The 19,507-nt window shown below is 46.5% G+C and overlaps 1 protein-coding gene across 3 annotated transcripts in view; it reads left to right on the forward strand.

The window, feature by feature from the left end:
- SLC24A3 (solute carrier family 24 member 3) overlaps positions 1-19,507 on the forward strand; it is a 677,295-nt gene that overhangs the window by 227,647 nt on the left and 430,141 nt on the right. For all 3 annotated transcript variants that reach the window (XM_016937521.4, XM_016937520.4, XM_063802526.1), the window contains exon 2: positions 7,926-8,054. In XM_016937521.4, the coding sequence (XP_016793010.1) occupies positions 7,926-8,054 (129 nt within the window). The remainder of the gene's footprint in view (positions 1-7,925; positions 8,055-19,507) is intronic.

Here is a 19,507-nt window from a genome sequence, read left to right on the forward strand (position 1 = left end):
CCATGGAAGACAATTTAAACAGAACCTATCGCCTCCTGTGGCTTGGAGATCTTCTCCCAGCCACCTTCTCTGGATATTCCCTTCTCTGACTTTCTGGAAACTTTGAGGCAGTTGAGGGGAATGAATGTATGGCCCTCTTAGCCTCTGGCTTCCTCCTCTCCTGCTGGGTTAGGAGAGCTCCATTTGGGGAATGTATGGCCCTGTTAGCCTCTGGCTTCCTCCTCTCCTGCTGGGTTAGGAGAGGTCTGTTTCGGGGATGTATGGCCCTGTTAGCCTCCAGCATCCTCCTCTCCTTCTGGGTTAGGAGAGCTCCTTTTGGGGGCTGCAACCTCTCCACAATTGGTGCTCCTTTCCAAGGACCATGAACAAAAGCACAGGGAAGCTCTTGCTTCAGCTGGAAAACCCATGAGAAAAATCTACCTGTACGAAGCCAGGGCCTCCACTGCTCCCCTCTTCACCCACAGAGGGTGAGGACACCAGGCTCATCCTTCTGAGACTTCAGGGGGAGGGGCAGGAAAGGGGTCATTTGGAGAGCAGTGCTGCTCACTCAAGTCTGCAGAAGGCGTCCGCTGGCTGCGGGCTTATGCAAACCTGACCTCCAACCCCAGGGTGAAGACCCAGGGTGTACAGAGTGGAGGCAGCTGTGTAAACTGTAGGGTGGGGTATTTATAGCCTTAGTGAGGAGCACCAAACCAGCCTAGAGAGCCTGAGTTAGTGCTGCTGCCCTTGGCTGTGTTTCTTGTGCCGTTAACTGAGTTTTCCAGACATTCTTTCTCCAGTGTTGCATTCGGCTCTACAAGACTCAGTTTCTTCATCTGCAAATGGGAGGCTGTTGCCATGGCCCTCTGAGTGCTTCAGCCAGATGGTTCTCTGCATCCCAGTTTTCTTTTTTTTTTTTCTTTTTTTTTAATTATTATTATTTTTTATTATACTTTAAGTTTTAGGGTACATGTGCACATTGTGCAGGTTAGTTACATATGTATACATGTGCCATGCTGGTGCGCTGCACCCACTAACTCGTCATCTAGCATTAGGTATATCTCCCAATGCTATCCCTCCCCCCTCCCCCCACCCCACCACAGTCGCCAGAGTGTGATATTCCCCTTCCTGTGTCCATGTGATCTCATTGTTCAATTCCCACCTATGAGTGAGAATATGCGGTGTTTGGTTTTTTGTTCTTGCGATAGTTTACTGAGAATGATGATTTCCAATTTCATCCATGTCCCTACAAAGGACACGAACTCATCATTTTTTTTTTTTTTTTTTTTTTTTTTTTTTTTTTTTTTTTTTTTGAGACGGAGTCTCGCTCTGTCGCCCAGGCTGGAGTGCAGTGGCGCGATCTCGGCTCACTGCAAGCTCCGCCTCCCGGGTTCACGCCATTCTCCTGCCTCAGCCTCCCGAGTAGCTGGGACTACAGGCGCCCGCTACCACGCCCGGCTAATTTTTTGTATTTTTAGTAGAGACGGGGTTTCACCGTGTTAGCCAGGATGATCTCGATCTCCTGACCTCGTGATCCGCCCGCCTCGGCCTCCCAAAGTGCTGGGATTACAGGCGTGAACTCATCATTTTTTATGGCTGCATAGTATTCCATGGTGTATATGTGCCACATTTTCTTAATCCAGTCTATCATTGTTGGACATTTGGGTTGGTTCCAAGTCTTTGCTATTGTGAATAATGCCGCAATAAACATACGTGTGCATGTGTCTTTATAGCAGCATGATTTATAGTCCTTTGGGTATATACCCAGTAATGGGATGGCTGGGTCAAATGGCATTTCTAGTTCTAGATCCCTGAGGAATCGCCACACTGACTTCCACAATGGTTGAACTAGTTTACAGTCCCACCAACAGTGTAAAAGTGTTCCTATTTCTCCACATCCTCTCCAGCACCTGTTGTTTCCTGACTTTTGAATGATTGCCATTCTAACTGGTGTGAGATGGTATCTCATTGTGGTTTTGATATGTATTTCTCTGATGGCCAGTGATGATGAGCATGTTTTCATGTGTTTTTTGGCTGCATAAATGTCTTCTTTTGAGAAGTGTCTGTTCATGCATCCCAGTTTTCAAAAAGAAAAGCAGTATTCCAGTTCATAGGGAGGGGAGAGTTAATACGTCCTCTCAAAAGGAGCTGCTATGCCCCTAAGGCCACTTCCCTGGGCTCCTGGAGCTCTGGGACAGGTGAGAAACACATACCTGAGCTTTGCAGTCAGCTCTGGCCTAGGGTCCTGGCTTGGCTGCTTACCCGCATCAGCATTCCCTGCAAGAGGATGGAGTGAGATGGTACTGGAAGGGTGCTTGGCACATAATAAGGGGCATAAAAGATAATTTTGCTGATGATGCAGCAAACTTCCTCATCTGCTGCCACCACGGTGTCTGAAGGAGTTAATCCTCTTATCAGAGAGCAGGCAGCTCCACCTCTCCACCAGGCCTGGGGCTAGTGTTTGGGAAGGGTTTGCAAGCCCTGTGGGACAAGGTTCACATAGGAGACAGTGTTAGGGTGAAGGCTGCTAGTCAAGGCTGTTTGTCAGGGGGCATGCAGGGAGATCCATTCTTGGTGTCAGAAATCCTTGGGCTCTCTAAGCCCCAGTTGTGGGGAGGAGGGCGGTAGGGGAGGAGGAGGGAGGAGAGCACAAAAGGGTGAGCACACAGCTCTGTAATGGAAACTTGGCGTCCAGCCTCACTTTGTGTCCTTCCTTAGTGCATGCGGCTTGCTTCTCGAGTTGAGAGCTTGGTTTCCTCCCCTTCTAGCCAACATCCCGTGCTATCCCCACGGCCCACTCCTGTCCCTTCTTCTTAGAGCCTGCAGTCCTGCAGACTGCCTCCACCCGTGACATGTGACATGTGAGCCTGCTGCCTCCCCTCTTCATCCCCTACCCCTCCCCTGACTAATTAGGCCAACATGCAACTTCCAGGGCCTGGCAGATGAGGAGCCAAGAATGCCATGGACAGGGGCCAAGTGTTTTTGTTGACATTGCTCAAGTATAGCTTTGTGGAGCGGCCTCTTTGCTGTAGCAGAGAAGTCCAAGGAAGCTGGAGAGGTGAGCGAGGGGAGAGCAGGGAGGATAGCCAGTGTGGGCGCCTCTCCGTATCCCCTTCACCTTCCCACCCTCCAAGCCTTCCCAGCTGCCCACCCTCTGCCCCTCCTCCCTAAGTGCAAGAAGATAGCCCTCCATGTCATAATTTGTGGGACCAGCCCAGTCTCTAGGAAATCACACTGAGCAGAGTGAGTTGCACGCAGTGGGACTTTAGAAGTGTCTTATTTCTTCGTTTGTGAACCTTTCATGGGGGATGCTCGTCCTCACTGCTGTTCCCAATTCAGTCACATGTCCCTTAACAGTGGGGATATGTTCTGAGAAATGCACTGTTAGGCGATTTTGTTCTTGTACCAACATCACAGAATGTATTTACGTAAACCTGGATGATATAGCCTATTGCTCCTAGGCTAAAAACCTGTACGGCAAGTGACTGACTGTACTGAACACTGTAGGCAGTTGTAACACAGTGGTAAATATGTATGTATCTAAACATATCTAAATACAGCAAAGGGACAGTAAAAATATGGTGTTAAAATCTTATGGGGCTGACTGTGGTGGCTCGTGCGTATAATCCCAGCACTTTAGGAGGTCGAGGTGGGAGGATCACTTGAGGCCAGGAGTTTGAGACCAGCCTGGGCGACATAGTGAAACTCTGTCTCTACAAAAAATAATAAAATTAGCTGGATATGGTGGCGTGCACCTGCAGTCCTAGATACTGGGGAGGCTGAGGCAGGAGGATCATGTGAGCCTCGGAGTTTGAGGCTGCAGTGCACCATTGCACTCCTGCCTGGGCAACAGAGCCAGACCATGTCTCTAATTAAAAAAAAAAAAAATTGACCACTCTTATATATGCCCTCCGACGCTGACAGAAATGTCATTTTACAGTGCATGACTGTAATTTCTGAGGAAACAACCATCTTTGAAATAAGACCAGTGAGACTTATTTACCTCTTCACTGCTGACCTATTATAAGGTGCAGGCTGCATTATTGAGCTACTTTACTATAGCTGTATAATTAAACCAGGATGGATTTCATCCTATCCCAGGATCTACCAAGAATTTGTCCTTTGAGGTCACTATACCTGGGTTCAAATCCTCATTCTGCTACTTGCTCACTGTGTGACCTTGGGCAAGATATTTAACCTCTCTGCCTATCAATTTCCTTATTTACAAAATGGAACTAGTATTTCCATGTAGGGTTTTCATCCATGAAGATGAAACATGGTGAAGAATGGAAAGGTTTCTGCACATCACAGACATTCAGTGAATGGAAGCCATGCTAACTACGAAATGATAGTTGATGTAGCCACGGATTGGCTCTGATCTTAGACAAATTGCTTATCCTCTGACTTATGTACTCTAAAAGTAAATTGACCCCAGAACCAACTGCCTCTTCCTAGCTCAGCAGGAGTTTTGTGAGGACAAATGAACTGTGCTATAATATTGTCAAACTTGGTTCTCTGTGGGAAGGAAATGGATGCAATGCATTGCTTCATCATTCTTCTTTTCTCAGACTCTGGTCTCTGTGTTATTACATCAGCCATCAGTGGTCAAATACACTTTTGTTGAGATAAAAGTTTGCAGGTTTTGGAATCCAGAGGTGCTGCCTTAAGAGTCTAATTCCTGAAGATATTGAATCATTATGTTTAAAAATCCTCTAATTTTCTGCTACAATAGCTGGCTTTATTTTTACATCTCTTAATTGGTATCAGCTTTTCTCTCAGAATTACGGAACCATGGAAACTTGGCATATGAAGGAACTTTGGAAGTCATTGGAAGGGATACTCCTGCTTCTTTTTAAATCTTTGGGGTCTTCCTGAGCATTAAGATTACAGTACCACAAAGCATTTCTCCTTGACCCAGAGAACAGTGGAATGGCCACGCTGCTGGCCACAGCATGACTCTCTCTTTAGGTACCGTGTAGATGGGCAGATGCCGTGGTGCTCGACCCATATTACTTGGTTCTGACCTCTTCAATGCCAGCTGGCACAGTGCAGCTTCTAGCACCTGCCTGTCATTGCCCAAGGCCTTTTTCTGGGCATCACCTTGGACATCCATGTGGCAGATTAGAAATGCTGGGGGATTATGTCCTCTTTCATCAGCTTCAACCAATGTTAGACTAGGAGTAGGTGGATGAATACCTAAGCTTCCTCACATCTTAGGTGTCCGAGATGCATGTCTACGCTGGCCCCCAAAGCTATCCAGAGAGATCAGTTTCTAATTATTCATGATGGCAACTGACTTAAAATGCACCTACTATTAGCATTTCCTGTCCTACTCTGCTCTTCTACCAATTCTTCTTGGGATCACCTCCCGTATAAACCACCTTCTCACAAATCCTTCTCTCAGGGGCTGCTTCTGGGGAAACCCAGCCTGAAACAGAGGGGATGCCCTTCTCCACACTTTCAGATTATTTGTGATAATATGGGAGTTTAAGGCTACTAACCTTAACGTTTCTTCATGAGGTTTTGAAACTTTTTTGTCTCTGTTCATCACTATTCTTAACCATTAGAATCCACCATTCAGGTTATCCAAACTACACAAATGCCTTGCTTTAACCTCGAATTATCTTTGATATTGTCCTCATAATCTGGGCTAAGCTGATACATGTGGCCACCATGTAGAATTTTGTATTTCAAGAGTCTGAAATTATTGTTTCTTTTCATTAGACTCCACATCCTTCCTCCATTTTTTGGGGGAAAAAACCTGGGGGGCTCTCCTGGACGATATGCATAAACTGTAATTTGATATCTTGCTAAATTTACATGTGGAAGCAGGGTCTGTGTTTGAGGAAGACCTCAGTTCATGAGCTACTGATATTATGTGCATCATGTTAGCTTAGGTGAGGTGCCCACAGGCATTGTGATTTCCAGACACTTCCATGAGTCTCACTTTCTCCACCTAAAAAGTGGGACTAATTATTTCAACACATACCTACTGAGTACCTACCCTGAGCCAGCAGTGATCAGGTGCTGGAGAGGCAATGTCCACACTCTCTTTCTTTCTTGAGCGGTGTTGTGAGGTTTGAATTCAGTAACGAAGGAGAAATCATTTGGGAAACTGAATCACTGTGGAAGTAGAGGAGAGGGCAGAATGCCCTCCAGCTCTTCAGTGACCACTTCAGACACCGTGTTGGTGTGGCTGGGTGCACCATGTGGCCTTGTGTGAAGGCCACTGGGCCCATGGGTTAGGCCCACGTCTTGTGTTTCGATCTGTTTTCCGCCCGCGGCAACTTTGGACATTCAAGAGGCAGCATTGCCTCAGGTCGCTTCTTTAGTGCCAAGCCCCTGGAAAGAGCCACTTTGGCAGCTTGGCTTACTGTCTGTGTCTTCCCATGGCCCCATGATGCCAGGCCCCGCCTGTCATGTTTCTGCCTTCATCTTACCTGATCTGTCCATGGTGGTCAAGGCTGTTGGCTACTCTTTCCTTCCTGAAATTCTCTTTCTGCTTACCTTCCACGACACCTGCTTTCCTTGCTCTTTTCCTTCCTTTCATATCCCTTCCTGTATCCTTTTGCTCTGTCTCCTCTCTGAAGGATATTGTGTTCTTCCATTCCTTCTCCCTGGTGCCCCCTCTTCTCCACCGGGAGACCCCATTCATACATGTGCCTCCCACCCTTCCCTATTTCTGATGACTTCCCTGAGGCTTGCTGTGGCTCTGCTTTTCTGCCCGAGGTTCCTCCACTCACATTTGCAGCATTTCTAATCTGCCACATGGATGTCCAAGGTGATGCCCAGAAAAAGGCCTTGGGCAATGACAGGCAGGTGCTAGAAGCTGCACCTGTGCAGCTTCAGTGCCAGCTGGCATTGAAGAGGTCAGAACCAAGTAATATGGGTCGAGCACCACGGCATCTGCCCATCTACACGGTACCTAAAGAGAGAGTCATGCTGTGGCCAGCAGCGTGGCCATTCCACTGTTCTCTGGGTCAAGGAGAAATGCTTTGTGGTACTGTAATCTTAATGCTCAGGAAGACCCCAAAGATTTAAAAAGAAGCAGGAGTATCCCTTCCAATGACTTCCAAAGTTCCTCCCTTTCCGTGCTCTGTAGGCTCTTCAAACTCAGCATGCCCCAAACAGAATGCACTGCACTGGCCCCTTCAGTGTGCTCTTTAGCCTGTGTTCTTTCTTCTGGCACCTCCAACCCCACAGTCATTGCAGCCCTGAGCCCTGTTACCTGCTCTCCCAACCTACTTTTTCCTAGTTCATGCCTTCATCTCTTGTTCATTGAAAACATGCTGTGTGGCACTCATGAGCCTATGCTTTGGGGATGGCAAATTATGTCTTTGCTTGATAACCCCCAGAAGCAGATCCTGATGTATGTTCAATGGTGGGTGGTTCATTTGGGGGCTGGTTTCAGGAGATACTGGCAGGGGCTAGACCTCGGTGGGCTGGAGCCAGCTCTTATTGACTCAGTGGAGCTGATTGTGTCCATCTCTTCCGAATACCATTTTCAATGATGTCATGTGGGCAGCTTGGCATTGGCTACAATGGGAATATTGACACCACAGAAGTTGGCCAGTGGCTGCAAAACAGGGCTTTTCTCCCCCTTCGAGAGTTGGTTGTTAAACATTTCTCAGCATGTCACTGGGAGCAGGGAATTGAGACAGGGAAGGGGGGAGCAGTTGACCAAGTGTGCTTTATCAAGAGAGTTACACAGTAGACAACTGGAGCTTGATCCCACTGGGAAGAATCTAGAATCCAGCTTAGAACATACACCTCAAAGTCATCCCACTGGTGCGGCAAGGAAGCCTTCAGGCAGCTAGAGGCAGAGTGGCTGGGGGTGCAGGAGGGGCTGAACAAGTGATGGCTGATGAGGGCAGCAGGCATGCAGCGTCGGTAGAGGCTGAAACCCAGCTGTGAATGATGTGTGGTTATTGTCTTTGTCTCCCCAGAGCTTGACCTCATGGACCTCATAGGGGAAGACAGAAAGTGGATGATGGCGAGGAAGCTGATGCAGGTGAACGACACTCTGACTTCCGAAGATGCCGGACTCCGGAACAGCAAGAACTGCACCGAACCAGGTAACAGTGCTGGCTACTCATGGGCAGCAGCTGTCATTTTGTCTGGGTATGGCTGAGGAAGAGCCAGCTGCTGTGTGTTTTCTTAGAATTTTAATCCAGAAAGCTTCTAAAGATGTTTAGGACGGGAGTCTAAGAAACTTTCAGGTGACATCCTAAGGGACTATTAAGTTGTGTTTTGACCTCTGTGTTCATTTTCTACTGGAGCTGGGGGTAAGTCAGAGACAGTGACACTCCTGATGCGGTACTGAGATCAGATGTGGAGGCTGGCGCTGCCAAGTGAGAAACCAAGGCAGGGGCAGGATGGGTGAGGATATTTTGTGGTTACCTTTGCTTTGATCGCTTTGGTCCTCTTTGGCTGGTTTTTAATCAGGAACTTTGTTTCTATCACAGTAGAGACACAGGGATTGGGCCAGATCGTCACTCACGATGTTGATCTTCTTGGAAGAGGCGAATATTAATTTATTGGTTGTTAGATTTGATATCGATTATGCCATTCCCCAGAAATATATATGGAACATTTTATCTCTAATGTTACTAAACAGAAAAAGAAAACAAAGCAGATCAAAGGGAATGAGGAGCTGTGAGGACCCAGCCCACCAAGCCTCAGGGACGTGACAGGCATCCCTCTGGATGAATGAAGTCCCTGAAGGTTTAGACCTGGAGTCGGTAAACTTGTTCTGGAAAGGGCCAGACAGTAAATACTGTAGGCTTTGCAGGCCACATATCGCATCTGTAGTGTATTCTTAAAATAAATTTTTATAATGCTTTATCAATTTAAAAAGCATTCTTATCTCACAGGTTGTACCAAAACAGGCGGTGGGATGGAGTAGGTCTGTAGCCATATTTTGCTGCTTTGACTTGGACCTCAAAGCTCTCTGGGGCTTTCTGTCCTTCCCTGGTGGGACTTGGCCTCATGTGTGCCACTGTCAAGGGCCCAGGAGCTCAATGACATGCTGATCCTACATCCAAAGGCCTGTCTCATCTTTAGTGTCAGCACGGAAGGATATAAACAATCTCCATTGCAGCCCAAAGAGCTACAGGCTGTTGAGTACAGAAGACATGTCAGAGAATTGCAGGTCTGCGATCTGTTGGGAAGATGGGTGGGAGTGCCCTTCCCACCATACTTAGACTCTTAACAATCAGCTTTCAAGCAAAGCTGGAAAGAATTAAAAATAGTTATCTGCCCTGCCTCCACCACCACCACCAAAAAAACAAAAACAAAAACAAACAAAAAAAACACCCTATGTAGTCTGTGTTCCTCAACCTGGAGAATCCAAGGGTTACTGTGGCTGTTGTTCCATGCTCACAAGGAGCATTTTTCACTAGAAAGTGAAGCAGCACATGGGCAGCTATGTGAGTTAGAAATGAAAATGGGTATGAAGGGTCCAAGTGCCCCACTGAGGGACTGAACCACGTGTACTTTAAGAAACAGAGATTTCCAAGGACTAGCCTGAAAAGGCATGGCAGGGAAGGCACAGCTTCTGTGCCAAGAGCAGATCTGGTCCTGTAGTCAAATAGTTTTCAACATCTTTCTCCAACTAATAAGCTAATTAGGATTAATCAGCTAATAGTATTAGAAAGCCCAGGTATCACTTCTGGTATGGGAAAGAATGGAATCAGACAGGACATGGTGACCAGCTCTGAGCATTAAGTTCAGCCATATGCAGAACCAGCAAGGATGGGGGGATTCTGTTCCCTGTTGCTGGGGTGTGTTTTGGGGGCAGGTGGTTGGTCTCTCTGTGAGTAGCATTGCTCACTGTATTGGGAAATACCTTTCTCAGAGTGACAGATGTAGAAGCATAAAGCACATTCAAAGTCATTCCAAGAGTGGAAATAACTCAGCCTCACAGATAGAAAAGAAAATGTCTAGGTAGATAAAAAGAACATGAACCCGGGATCTGCCTGTGTTGGCAGGGGCCACACAGGGAAAGGGAGGAGAGGAAAGGCTTCAGGAGGAATATGGGAGGAAGCAAAAGCAAGCTGACTCATGCTGTGAAAAGCAGGTCCAAAGGGAATATGAATCCAGGAGGGACAATCTTGATTTCCTTACCTGCAGACCAAAAGAACTGGGCTTGGTTTCTGAGGCCCTTGATTCAGAACCAAATTCCACAAGGAAGATGATCATGCCTGAAACAGGAGAAGTTCTGTTCAAATCCTAACACATCAAGGGCTGGGTCAGAGCCCATGTGCTTCATGAAGCTTGCTTGGACCACCCCAGACTGCAGCATTCTTTTCTGACTGCTGCTGGTATAAAATGTCTCCACATGTGCTGTTAAATATGGACATTCAATGGCAATTTCAATTCAAATGAATTCAAACCAACTAAAATTAAATATTCAGATTCTCAGTTGCACCAACTACATGTCAAATACTCGATAGTTGGATCACAGATGACAGTACAGGTCCCAAAACATTTCCATCATCACAGAAAGAGCTATTGGACAGGGTGGTCAGAACTTGCAGTTGTCTTTGGATGTATCTCCTATCTTTCCAGCCCAATTGCAAACATCTCAAGGGTGTAGAGCAAATATGTAAATCTGAGGGCCTTATCTCTACCCCGGGTCTTAGAGTCACACTGACCTGAAGCTGTGGACTTTGGCCAAATAACCAGGTTCTCTGAGTCTCTGTGTGCTTCTCTAGAAGTTGACATCATCATTCTGATCTTTCGTGATGGCTGTGAGAATTACTAATAAAGTGTGGACAGCTTAGTGCCCTGGGTTTGATGGCACTGTAGTAGGAGTGTATTCGTGAATTTCCCACCCTCTGTCCTGGGGCATCATTACGGGTGGGGCACAGTGCAAGATTCCTAGAGCAACATTCTCCAGCTACTCCCTGCAGAGCGAGTCTGTCAGCAGGCCACACCACAGGTAGCTCAGGTCTAAACAGACCGTCATCTAGACAGGAGGCTTCAGTACCATCTTCCCATGTAGGCAAGCCCTGAAGACCTCAGGCATGGCAATGAATGCCATCATCTCTGCTGCACTGACTATTTCTAACAACAGGATCAGAACATTGCCACAGACACATGTGAGCCCTGGTTACCTCCATGCCCTTACCAGAATGCTGTCAAAGCTGGCTCCTCGGTCTGGACTGGACAGATATTTTATGAAAAAAGTTGAGAGCCAAAGCACCCATAAGGTCCTGATTTAGAAGCATCATTTTAATAATATTCATCTTCTCTGCCTCTAACTTGTTGTTGGGTGAAATGGTTGAGCAGGAGTGAGGTGAGGGCAGGTTCATTCTAAAACATTGTTCAGTTTTCCTTAAGAGGCCCTGGGCACAATGAATACTACTTGTGCTGGTTAAATATAGTGCCGTCTGCCCTCGAAAATCTTAAATAGAGAGGCTAGGAAGTGAGCCCTGTAGTTCCTGGACTCTCTCCCTTCCTATTTATGATGATGTCAGCGGCAGCAGTCCACTTAACAGAGCCTACGGAGCAGGCTTCCCTCTGTGCTTGGAGGAGTGAAGATTTACACAGGGACTTGAGTGTTTGGGGTGCAGTGTGTGTCCTGGCTGTCTGAGTTATGGTGGCAAGGTCACAGGCAGGAGTTAATTTGGCATTTGTCATAAAGTACACCCAGCTGCCACTTGTGATGTCATGGGGCTTCTCAGACTGTGCTGTCAGAAGCCCTGGCTTTAGATGCTATTAGAGGAAGCCTGTAGATTCAGAGACTGGAGACAGAGTTACCTCTCTTCTGGTTATATTCCCTGTTGGGGCATGATTCTGGTTTGCCTCTCAGATGACCATTTCCTCACCTACAAAATAGATCTTCAACTACATTTATCCCTTCCCTTGCACACATCCACTTATTCCAAGAAATTTCAAGAATAGAAATTCAAGACAACTTCTTCCCCTAGACACTCTCCCATTTCCCTTAATAACTGCTGTGTTTGCAGAATTCCATGCCATACCTCAAGCCTTCCTCTACTCCCTCTCCCCTCCTCCCCTTCCCTCTCCCCTGCCTTCTCCCTTTCTCTCTGTCTGAAAACCAGGAGCACAGAGTGCCCAGTTTTGGTGCCAGAGAAAGCCCAGGGTGCTGTCTTCTTATGACAGCTGCTACTTTAAGGATATATTACTTTATACATTTTCTGCTTTCAAAAAATGGCACTGGGCGCGGTGACTCACGCCTATAATCCCAGCACTTTGGGAGCCCAAGGTGGGTGGATTACTTGAGGCCAGGAGTTCGAGACCAGCCTGGGCAACATGGTGAAACCCCGTCTCTATAAAATGTACAAAAGTTAGCCAGTCGTGGTGGCATGAGTCTGTGGTCCCAGCTACTTGGGGGGCTGAGGTGGAAGGATCGACTGAGCCTGGGAGATGGAGGTTGCAGTGAGCTGAGATCACTCCACTGCACTCCAGCCTGGGTGACAGAATGAGACCCTGTCTCAAAAAAAAAAAAAAAAAAAAAAGGCATTTTTCCTTTGCCCCTTGAAGACCTAGTTTTGGTGGAAATTTGTGATTTTTTTTTTTTTTTTTTCTACCTTCAGAACTGCATGAACAAGACTGACTGACCTCCGGGCTCCAACTTTTCTTTGCAATTGTTCCAGCTCTCTGTGAATTTTTAAGGTTGTTTTCTTAGCCTGACACTGCCGATTTCATCTGAAGCCTGGAAACATTTTTTTTTTTCTTTTGGCAAGTAACACTTGAAATTGTTTACTCAGATGACCTATTAAGAGAAATTTAACTTTGAATAATTTGATCCATGGAAAATTAAGTTAGCTAAATGTAATATTGAAGATGGTAGACAACTGTAGCAGAAATGAATTCTTTGTAATATTTATTTGTGCACTTTACAGAATTTTATTTATACACTTTGCAGTCTGTCTCCAGAAAAATATATCATCTTTTGGTTTTTGGTTCCTTGATATTTTAAGGAAATGAGCTTTTCCTCAGAGTGCTTTTTTCAAATAAACTTTGGAAGAAGGAAAATATTTAAAATGATGGCCTTTGGTGTGGGCTTCACTGCGAGATCACTGGATTTCCCTTGATAAAGGATCATCCCACTCTGTCTGACTTAGCTGGGCCTAAGGCCTCGAAAAGTGAAGAGGACGCTTGGCCTGTGTTTCAAGACCAAAGTCAGGCTGGCAGGGCACTGCCCTATGGGGATGGCCAGGAGTGCCTACAGGTCAACTGTTGACTGGCCCGAAGCCCACAGTTAACAGTTAAATGTGAGCTGCAGTTGACGAGGGAAACCGGGAAGTCTATATGAGAGAAGCAACAGGAGGGGAGGTTCAAAGGGTGCCTGTGGTCCATAAACAAGAACTGGAGTCCAGGCACAGACCAGCCAGCAGAAAACATGCGTTCAGGGTACTGGCCATGAACAGTGTCAGGATCCCGCTGTTTGGGGTTTAAACTGTGACATCAGAGTGGGCTGGTTTAAAATCAGAGGGCTGGACACGACCAGTCTACAAAGCATGATAGGGCCAACATTGTCATCTTTTACATGAAAAAAACAAGAACCAGAGGGGATAAACAACCGCCCAAGGTCACAGGGCTTGTCAGAAGTAACATAGGGCCACCCAACACCCGTGCAGTGCTCAATACCCATTAATAATTGAATAGAAAATCTGAGGTCTGCATAATCTAGAGTAGCACTGTCCAGTAGGAACATGATGTGAGCTACAAGCGTACTTTTAAATTTTCTATTAGCTACATTACAAAAGTACAAAGAAACAGGTGAAATTAATTTTAATAATATATTTTATTTGACCAAATGTTTCCAAAATACTAGAAATGACAAATTGCAATTAGGTTAATGTGGTTATTGCTGGGTTTGAACCCAAGAAAGAACTAAATTTAAAGACTTAAGATTCATCTGTACATTATTTCACTAGCTTATGTAACTTGAACTTCTTTCTGAAGTTGTAATTCTCATAATGATTCAAATCATAGCTGTTGAGATTCTTAAGTGGAACAGATTTGGAACTAATGTGATCTGCTTTTTAATTTGTATCAAATTGTTTGCTGAATTATTTAGATAGGGTAATAGTAGCTGCTGTAACAGAGAAGTCCTCCAGATTTCTGTGTTAACACAAGAGAAGTTTATTTCTTTCTCATGGAATGTTCTAGTCTATAGTTGCACCTGTTGCAAGAAGGGGTCCATGGACTCCAGAACCTTCTATCTTTAGGCCTTTCCCTCCTCAACTTGGCTTCCAAGGTTGCTGTGCTTCTTTGCATTAAGGGGAAAGAGCATGGAGGATTTGGGGTAGCAGGGTTTTATGGACTAGATGCTCACCGATGCTCACATTCCATTGGCAGAGCTCAGTCACATGACAACCTCTAACCTCAAGGGAGCCTGGCCCATGTACATCAGTGGAATGTAGAAAGAAGAAGAAACAGGTTTGGTGAACTGCTAGCTAGTCTCTGCTACATTAATTTCCCCCAAACTTGTTTCTTCTGAAAAAGCAAATTTCCCAATTTTTCTTTATGCTTATCTCATTTTAAAAAGCCAAATACCACCATTATAGAAAAATCATAACCCAAATTTATGTCTGCCAAGGCTGGCTATAGCTCTTGCTTTAATCTTCATAACAATTCCCTCATCAAGTGAAACAATTTGATTCTCTTTTCACCTTGTGGGGGTCATCAATGAGGCAGAAATTGTCCCAGTGGTGCCATTTGCAAATTGCATCTTTTCTTTGGTAATAAAAGAACCCTGCGGAAAATAATGAATGCTTTTGTATAGATGAAGTCATTTGGCAATTGTGTGGAAAGAACTTGGGTTCTGGAGTAAATCCTAAATCCCAACTCCATCACTTTCGACCTGTGTGATGCCAAGTGGCTTCCTAAATTATTTAGGAAGCAAATTATTTCCACCCTCTGTAAAATGCAAATTAAGATGCCTTCTTCCCAGGCTTCTGGTAATCATTCAGTGAAGTAAGCTTTGCAGAGCAGCTGCAAATCATAGTATGTGCTTAATAAATTGTAGCCATATTATCTTTGCTACCAGAAATACAGTGGAAGGTAGACTGATGGAGATCATTTATAGGAATTTACCACTCTGCAGGCACATTAGAACTTTGTGGGAATAAGATTGTTTTAATGATGAATAGATTATTTAGTGTCATTCAGCAACAATACCACATTCTTACAGGTTGGGCTGCGTGTAGGAGACATACAGTGGTATTAACTACGAGGCTTCTGACTAATAAGTTTCTGGCCTAAGAGTCCACTATGTAAACAAACAGGATGAAATAGGGAGTAGAGGATTTTCTACTTTATACTAATGAAGAGTTTAAAGTCTCAGGCTCTAGCAGAAAGGGCCAGACACTATTTGTTTTTTCTAGCTTTGACATCCCTTTAGGGCATTTTTATTGAGGCATTTTTTTAAACACTGTTCTTTAAAAGCAGCCCAGGCAGCCTAATTTGGTGAGTGGTGTCTAGAATCTTTCTGAAACACAGGTAAAGGATGATAAAACTCTGCTGTTAGATGCAGAGATTTTGTGGATCTATTTGTAAAGTCCTTTAGACATTTCAAAGCATTTTCACATTCATTAGCTCATTGGAACATGTTTGGCTCTTGGAATAAATACCTCAAGGTCAGGAAAAACGGTATGATGATGCCCAGTTGATAGATTAGTTAGTCTGAGAGCAAAGCAAGTTGAGTTAAAGAACTGAGAATTCAGAGTCATAAATGCAAAAACAAACATAGGGATTATGGTTTCTAGTGGCTTCTAAACCCTTTTCCTGTAAGCCAGGGCTCAACAAACAAGAGCCCTTGGCCACAGGGGGCCTGTCGACTGTCTTTGTGAATAAAGTTTTATTGGAACACAGCCACACACATCCATTTATGTGTTTCTATGGCAACTTTTGCTCTATGAAGGCTGAATTGAGTAGTTGCAACACAGACCACAGGGCTTGAAAAGCCTAAAATATTTATTCTTGGGCCTTTACAGAAATGTTTGCTGCTGCCCCTGGTTCCAGGCTCTGTGACAGTTGCCTCATGTGCTCTGCAGGGGAGGTTGAGGCAGGAATGACATTTCCAAGGTCCTCTCTACTCTTCCTGATCCTTCCCCCAGGTAGTGCCTGTGCCATATTGCATATTTTTAATGTCACCCCTGGGCTGGGGGTCTGTGATTCAGGTACTCTCCCCTCCTCCTGCCCCCACCCACTGGCACACAATAAAAAAAACTCCAATGTTTTTCCTTTCATATGTTAGGGATCTGTTTAAAATTTTATTTGAAGAGTAAAAGTTTACCCCCTAAAAGAGCTTGAAACCACGGGCCTGGAACACCCCTTGCTCCAGAGCATGTGGGTCTCCAGACCACATGTCTAGTACTCATTCTACCTTGGAATTGCTTTCCTCTGGGGTTCCACAGTAAAGCAGCCACTTAGGGTTGTCCACCTGTACTCATGGCTTGCTCTGCATGAGGACAGTTTCCCCAGAGCTTATCTCACAGGCACCCCCGGAGCAGTGAGCAATGCACTCAACTGTGTGTAGAGACCATGGGTATTACAGCGGGGTGCTGGGAACACCCACCTTGGGGAGTGGAGAGCCTGCAAGAGAAGTCACCTCCTGGTCCCAACACACCTGTTGGCTGCACTGTGGCCTATGACAGTGATAAGCCACATAGTGCTGCTTCCTCCTGGCCTGGGAGCACATGTGGCCTTGGCCATGTCTCTAGCCCTCTGGGGTTCACTCCCACCCACCTGGCTCCCCACTCCTCAATCATTTCTGGAGCAGCAGTGTGCCCAGGGGACTTGGGGCTCTTTTCTTCAATCTCTTACTGAGATTGTTACACAGATAATCTCATTTTGCAGATGAAGCTTCAGGTTTAGAGACATGAGGGGCATCTCCAGGGCTCCCTGTTAGTTGGCACTAGAGCAAGGACCAGGACTCTAAGGTTGCCTGTCTCCCAAAGCCTTGTTTGTGTGTGGTCAGCCTTAGGTCACATAATCTGGGTTGCCAGGTGGGCTCTGTTATGCCCCCTTTTAAGCGCTCTCAGATGTCTTAAGACCACCACCACCAGCAGCAGCAGCCCCTGGGTGCCTGTTACAAATGCTCATCCTTGAGCTGCACCTGCACCCTACTGGATTGGAACCTCTGAAAGGCAGGCCCAGCCATCTGGGTTGTGACAAGCCCTCCAGGGGCTTGTGAGGCACACTCAAGTGTGAGGACCCCTGGCTTAGCTCATTGGAGGCACCTATGGAGATTTTAAACCCAGGTCCACCCCAGGCCAGGAAAATCTCAGCCTCTGGGACTGGGAAGCAGGTGTCAGAGGTTTTCAAGCTTCCAGGGGGTTATAGTCTGAGTGTTTGTGTTCCTCCAGTATTCATTTGTTGAAATTCTAACTCCCAAGGTGATAGTGTTAGAAGATGGAGCTTTTAGGGGAACGATTAGGTCATGAGATCAGTCCCCTCAGGAATAGGATTTAGTGTTCTTATAAAAGAGGCCTGAGAGAAAGCCCTCACCCCTTCCACCTTGTGAGGCTAGAGTGAGAAAATGTCATCTATGAACCAGCATGCAGGCCCTCCACCAGACACCAAGCCTGCTGGCATCTTGATCTTGGACTTCCCAGCCTTCAGAGCTGTGAGAAATAAATTTCTGTTGTTTATAGGCCACCCAGTCTATGGTGTTCTGTTATAGCAGCGTGAACAGCAGGTGAGAATGGTGGCCTGAGACCCACCTCTGTGCATGGGTGGTCTCTGTCAAGCTGGCTCAGGGTAGAATAGCTGGGCTTGCAAGGCCTAGAATCTTCAACAAGCTGGCAAACAGATGAATAAAGGGAGACCGCCAGCCACATGTAAGACACCAAACCTGTCTTCCAGCAGGGTCCATGTGTGTTCAGCACTACTCCCAAGCCCTGTGAACATTTGTTTCTTCACTCTATCTTGGAGACCACGGGTTTTGTTTCTAAGCTTTCTTGCCCTGGGAAACACCAGGGTGTGTTTCACACTAGCTGCATTTTAAAATCTCTTTGTATTGAAGTTGACAGGGAATGTTCCTGCCTTGTCCTATTTGTGGGTCTAATCTTGCCATCGGGTCCTCAGTTGCCTCAGCACTTGCCACTCCCAGCCACTCAGAAGCCAGGGCTGGCCGAGGTACAGGGCGAGGTACCCCTGGGGCTGAGGGCAGGGCCTTGGGGCGCATCTCCCGGCTGCTCTCTGACACTCCCAGGCCTGGGTGGACTCTGGTGCTTCGGGGTGGAATGAGGCCCAGGGAGGCCCAGGTAGGCCTGGTCTCTCTCCCCAAAGGCTCTCCAGGCCTGATGAGTTTCTCAGCAGGCTCCATGAACAATGGGGGTGGCCTGTCTGAGGGCTGTGAAGGTCAGGGATGGTCTGAGCTACGCCAGTGAGTGCGCTTTGGTTTGGTCAGAGGCACCGAGCACAGTCTATCCCTGGCTAGTGGGCCACGGCCACACCTCAGTTTGTGTGCCCTGGAGTAGGTTCCACTGAGGCCCAGGACTATGTTCACATTCCACCTTGGAGAGTAAGTTTAAATAGGTACATGTCTAGGCTATCCTACGGACGCTTCTGAGGTTCCTGATAGAGCGTGACTCCCATTTCTTTTGGCTGAAATGTCTATAATAGAACAATAAAATCCTTGAACTAAAGATTAGCAGCCTTTTTTAGAAGCTGACTCAGAACAAAATGGATTTGGGCCCAGCCCAGTGGCTCATCCATCCCTGTCAAAACCTTTGTGCCAGGAGCTCAGCCTGGCTCCCCAGCCCTGGGCCTGCAGGAGACCTCAGGGCCCACTCAGTGTCCACGTTGTTGGGATCAGGGACACTGGTATGAAAAAAAGAAAAAAGGCAAGAAGCTGCAGACCCCTGGGGCAGGCTCTGGAAGGAGCAAAGGACTGGGTCCAAAGAGCAGGCTGGACTCAGTGAAGCTTCTGTGACCTCAGTTGATAAATGGGCACTCACAGTACCCACCCTGTCTTGGGGTCATGAGGGAACCTTTCAGATAGATAAGGAGAGGCCACATTTTGTAATTGTAGGTACTTTTGAGCAGAGTGAGGGATGTAGGGCCTGGGCATCACAGGCCTGGGGAGGACCCATGGGCTGTGGGACCCTGGACCAGCCGCGTAATCTCTCAAAGCCTTGGTTTCCTTCCCTGAGAAGTGGGGATCATTCATGAGTTGGTGGAACAAAGCGTGTCAAGTCTTTAACACACAGCCAGTGCTCGGTCCCTGAGTGGATGCCCATTTTCCAAGCACCCACTTTACAACAGTCCTGAGGGGTCCTGCAAACAGAGTCTCAGCTTGTCACACTTAGGAGATTGTAGTTATTATTCATGCTGCTGATTCTTTTCTCTGGTTTTTAGGGCGTGGGAGTTTTCTACTATGGGAGGCAGGTAAAATGAATCTGACAGGCACTAATACTACAAAAACCCAGGCGGAAAGTAAAAATAGTCTTAGTTGTCAAAGCACAGGAGCCAGTAACACGAACAGCCTGTCAGTATCAAGGTAAGCCTCCCTGTGGAGCTTTTTCTGGGGAACGGAAATTCCACT

Source organism: Pan troglodytes, chromosome 21, assembly GCF_028858775.2.
Source record: "Pan troglodytes isolate AG18354 chromosome 21, NHGRI_mPanTro3-v2.0_pri, whole genome shotgun sequence".
NCBI classification, from domain to species: Eukaryota; Metazoa; Chordata; class Mammalia; order Primates; family Hominidae; genus Pan; species Pan troglodytes.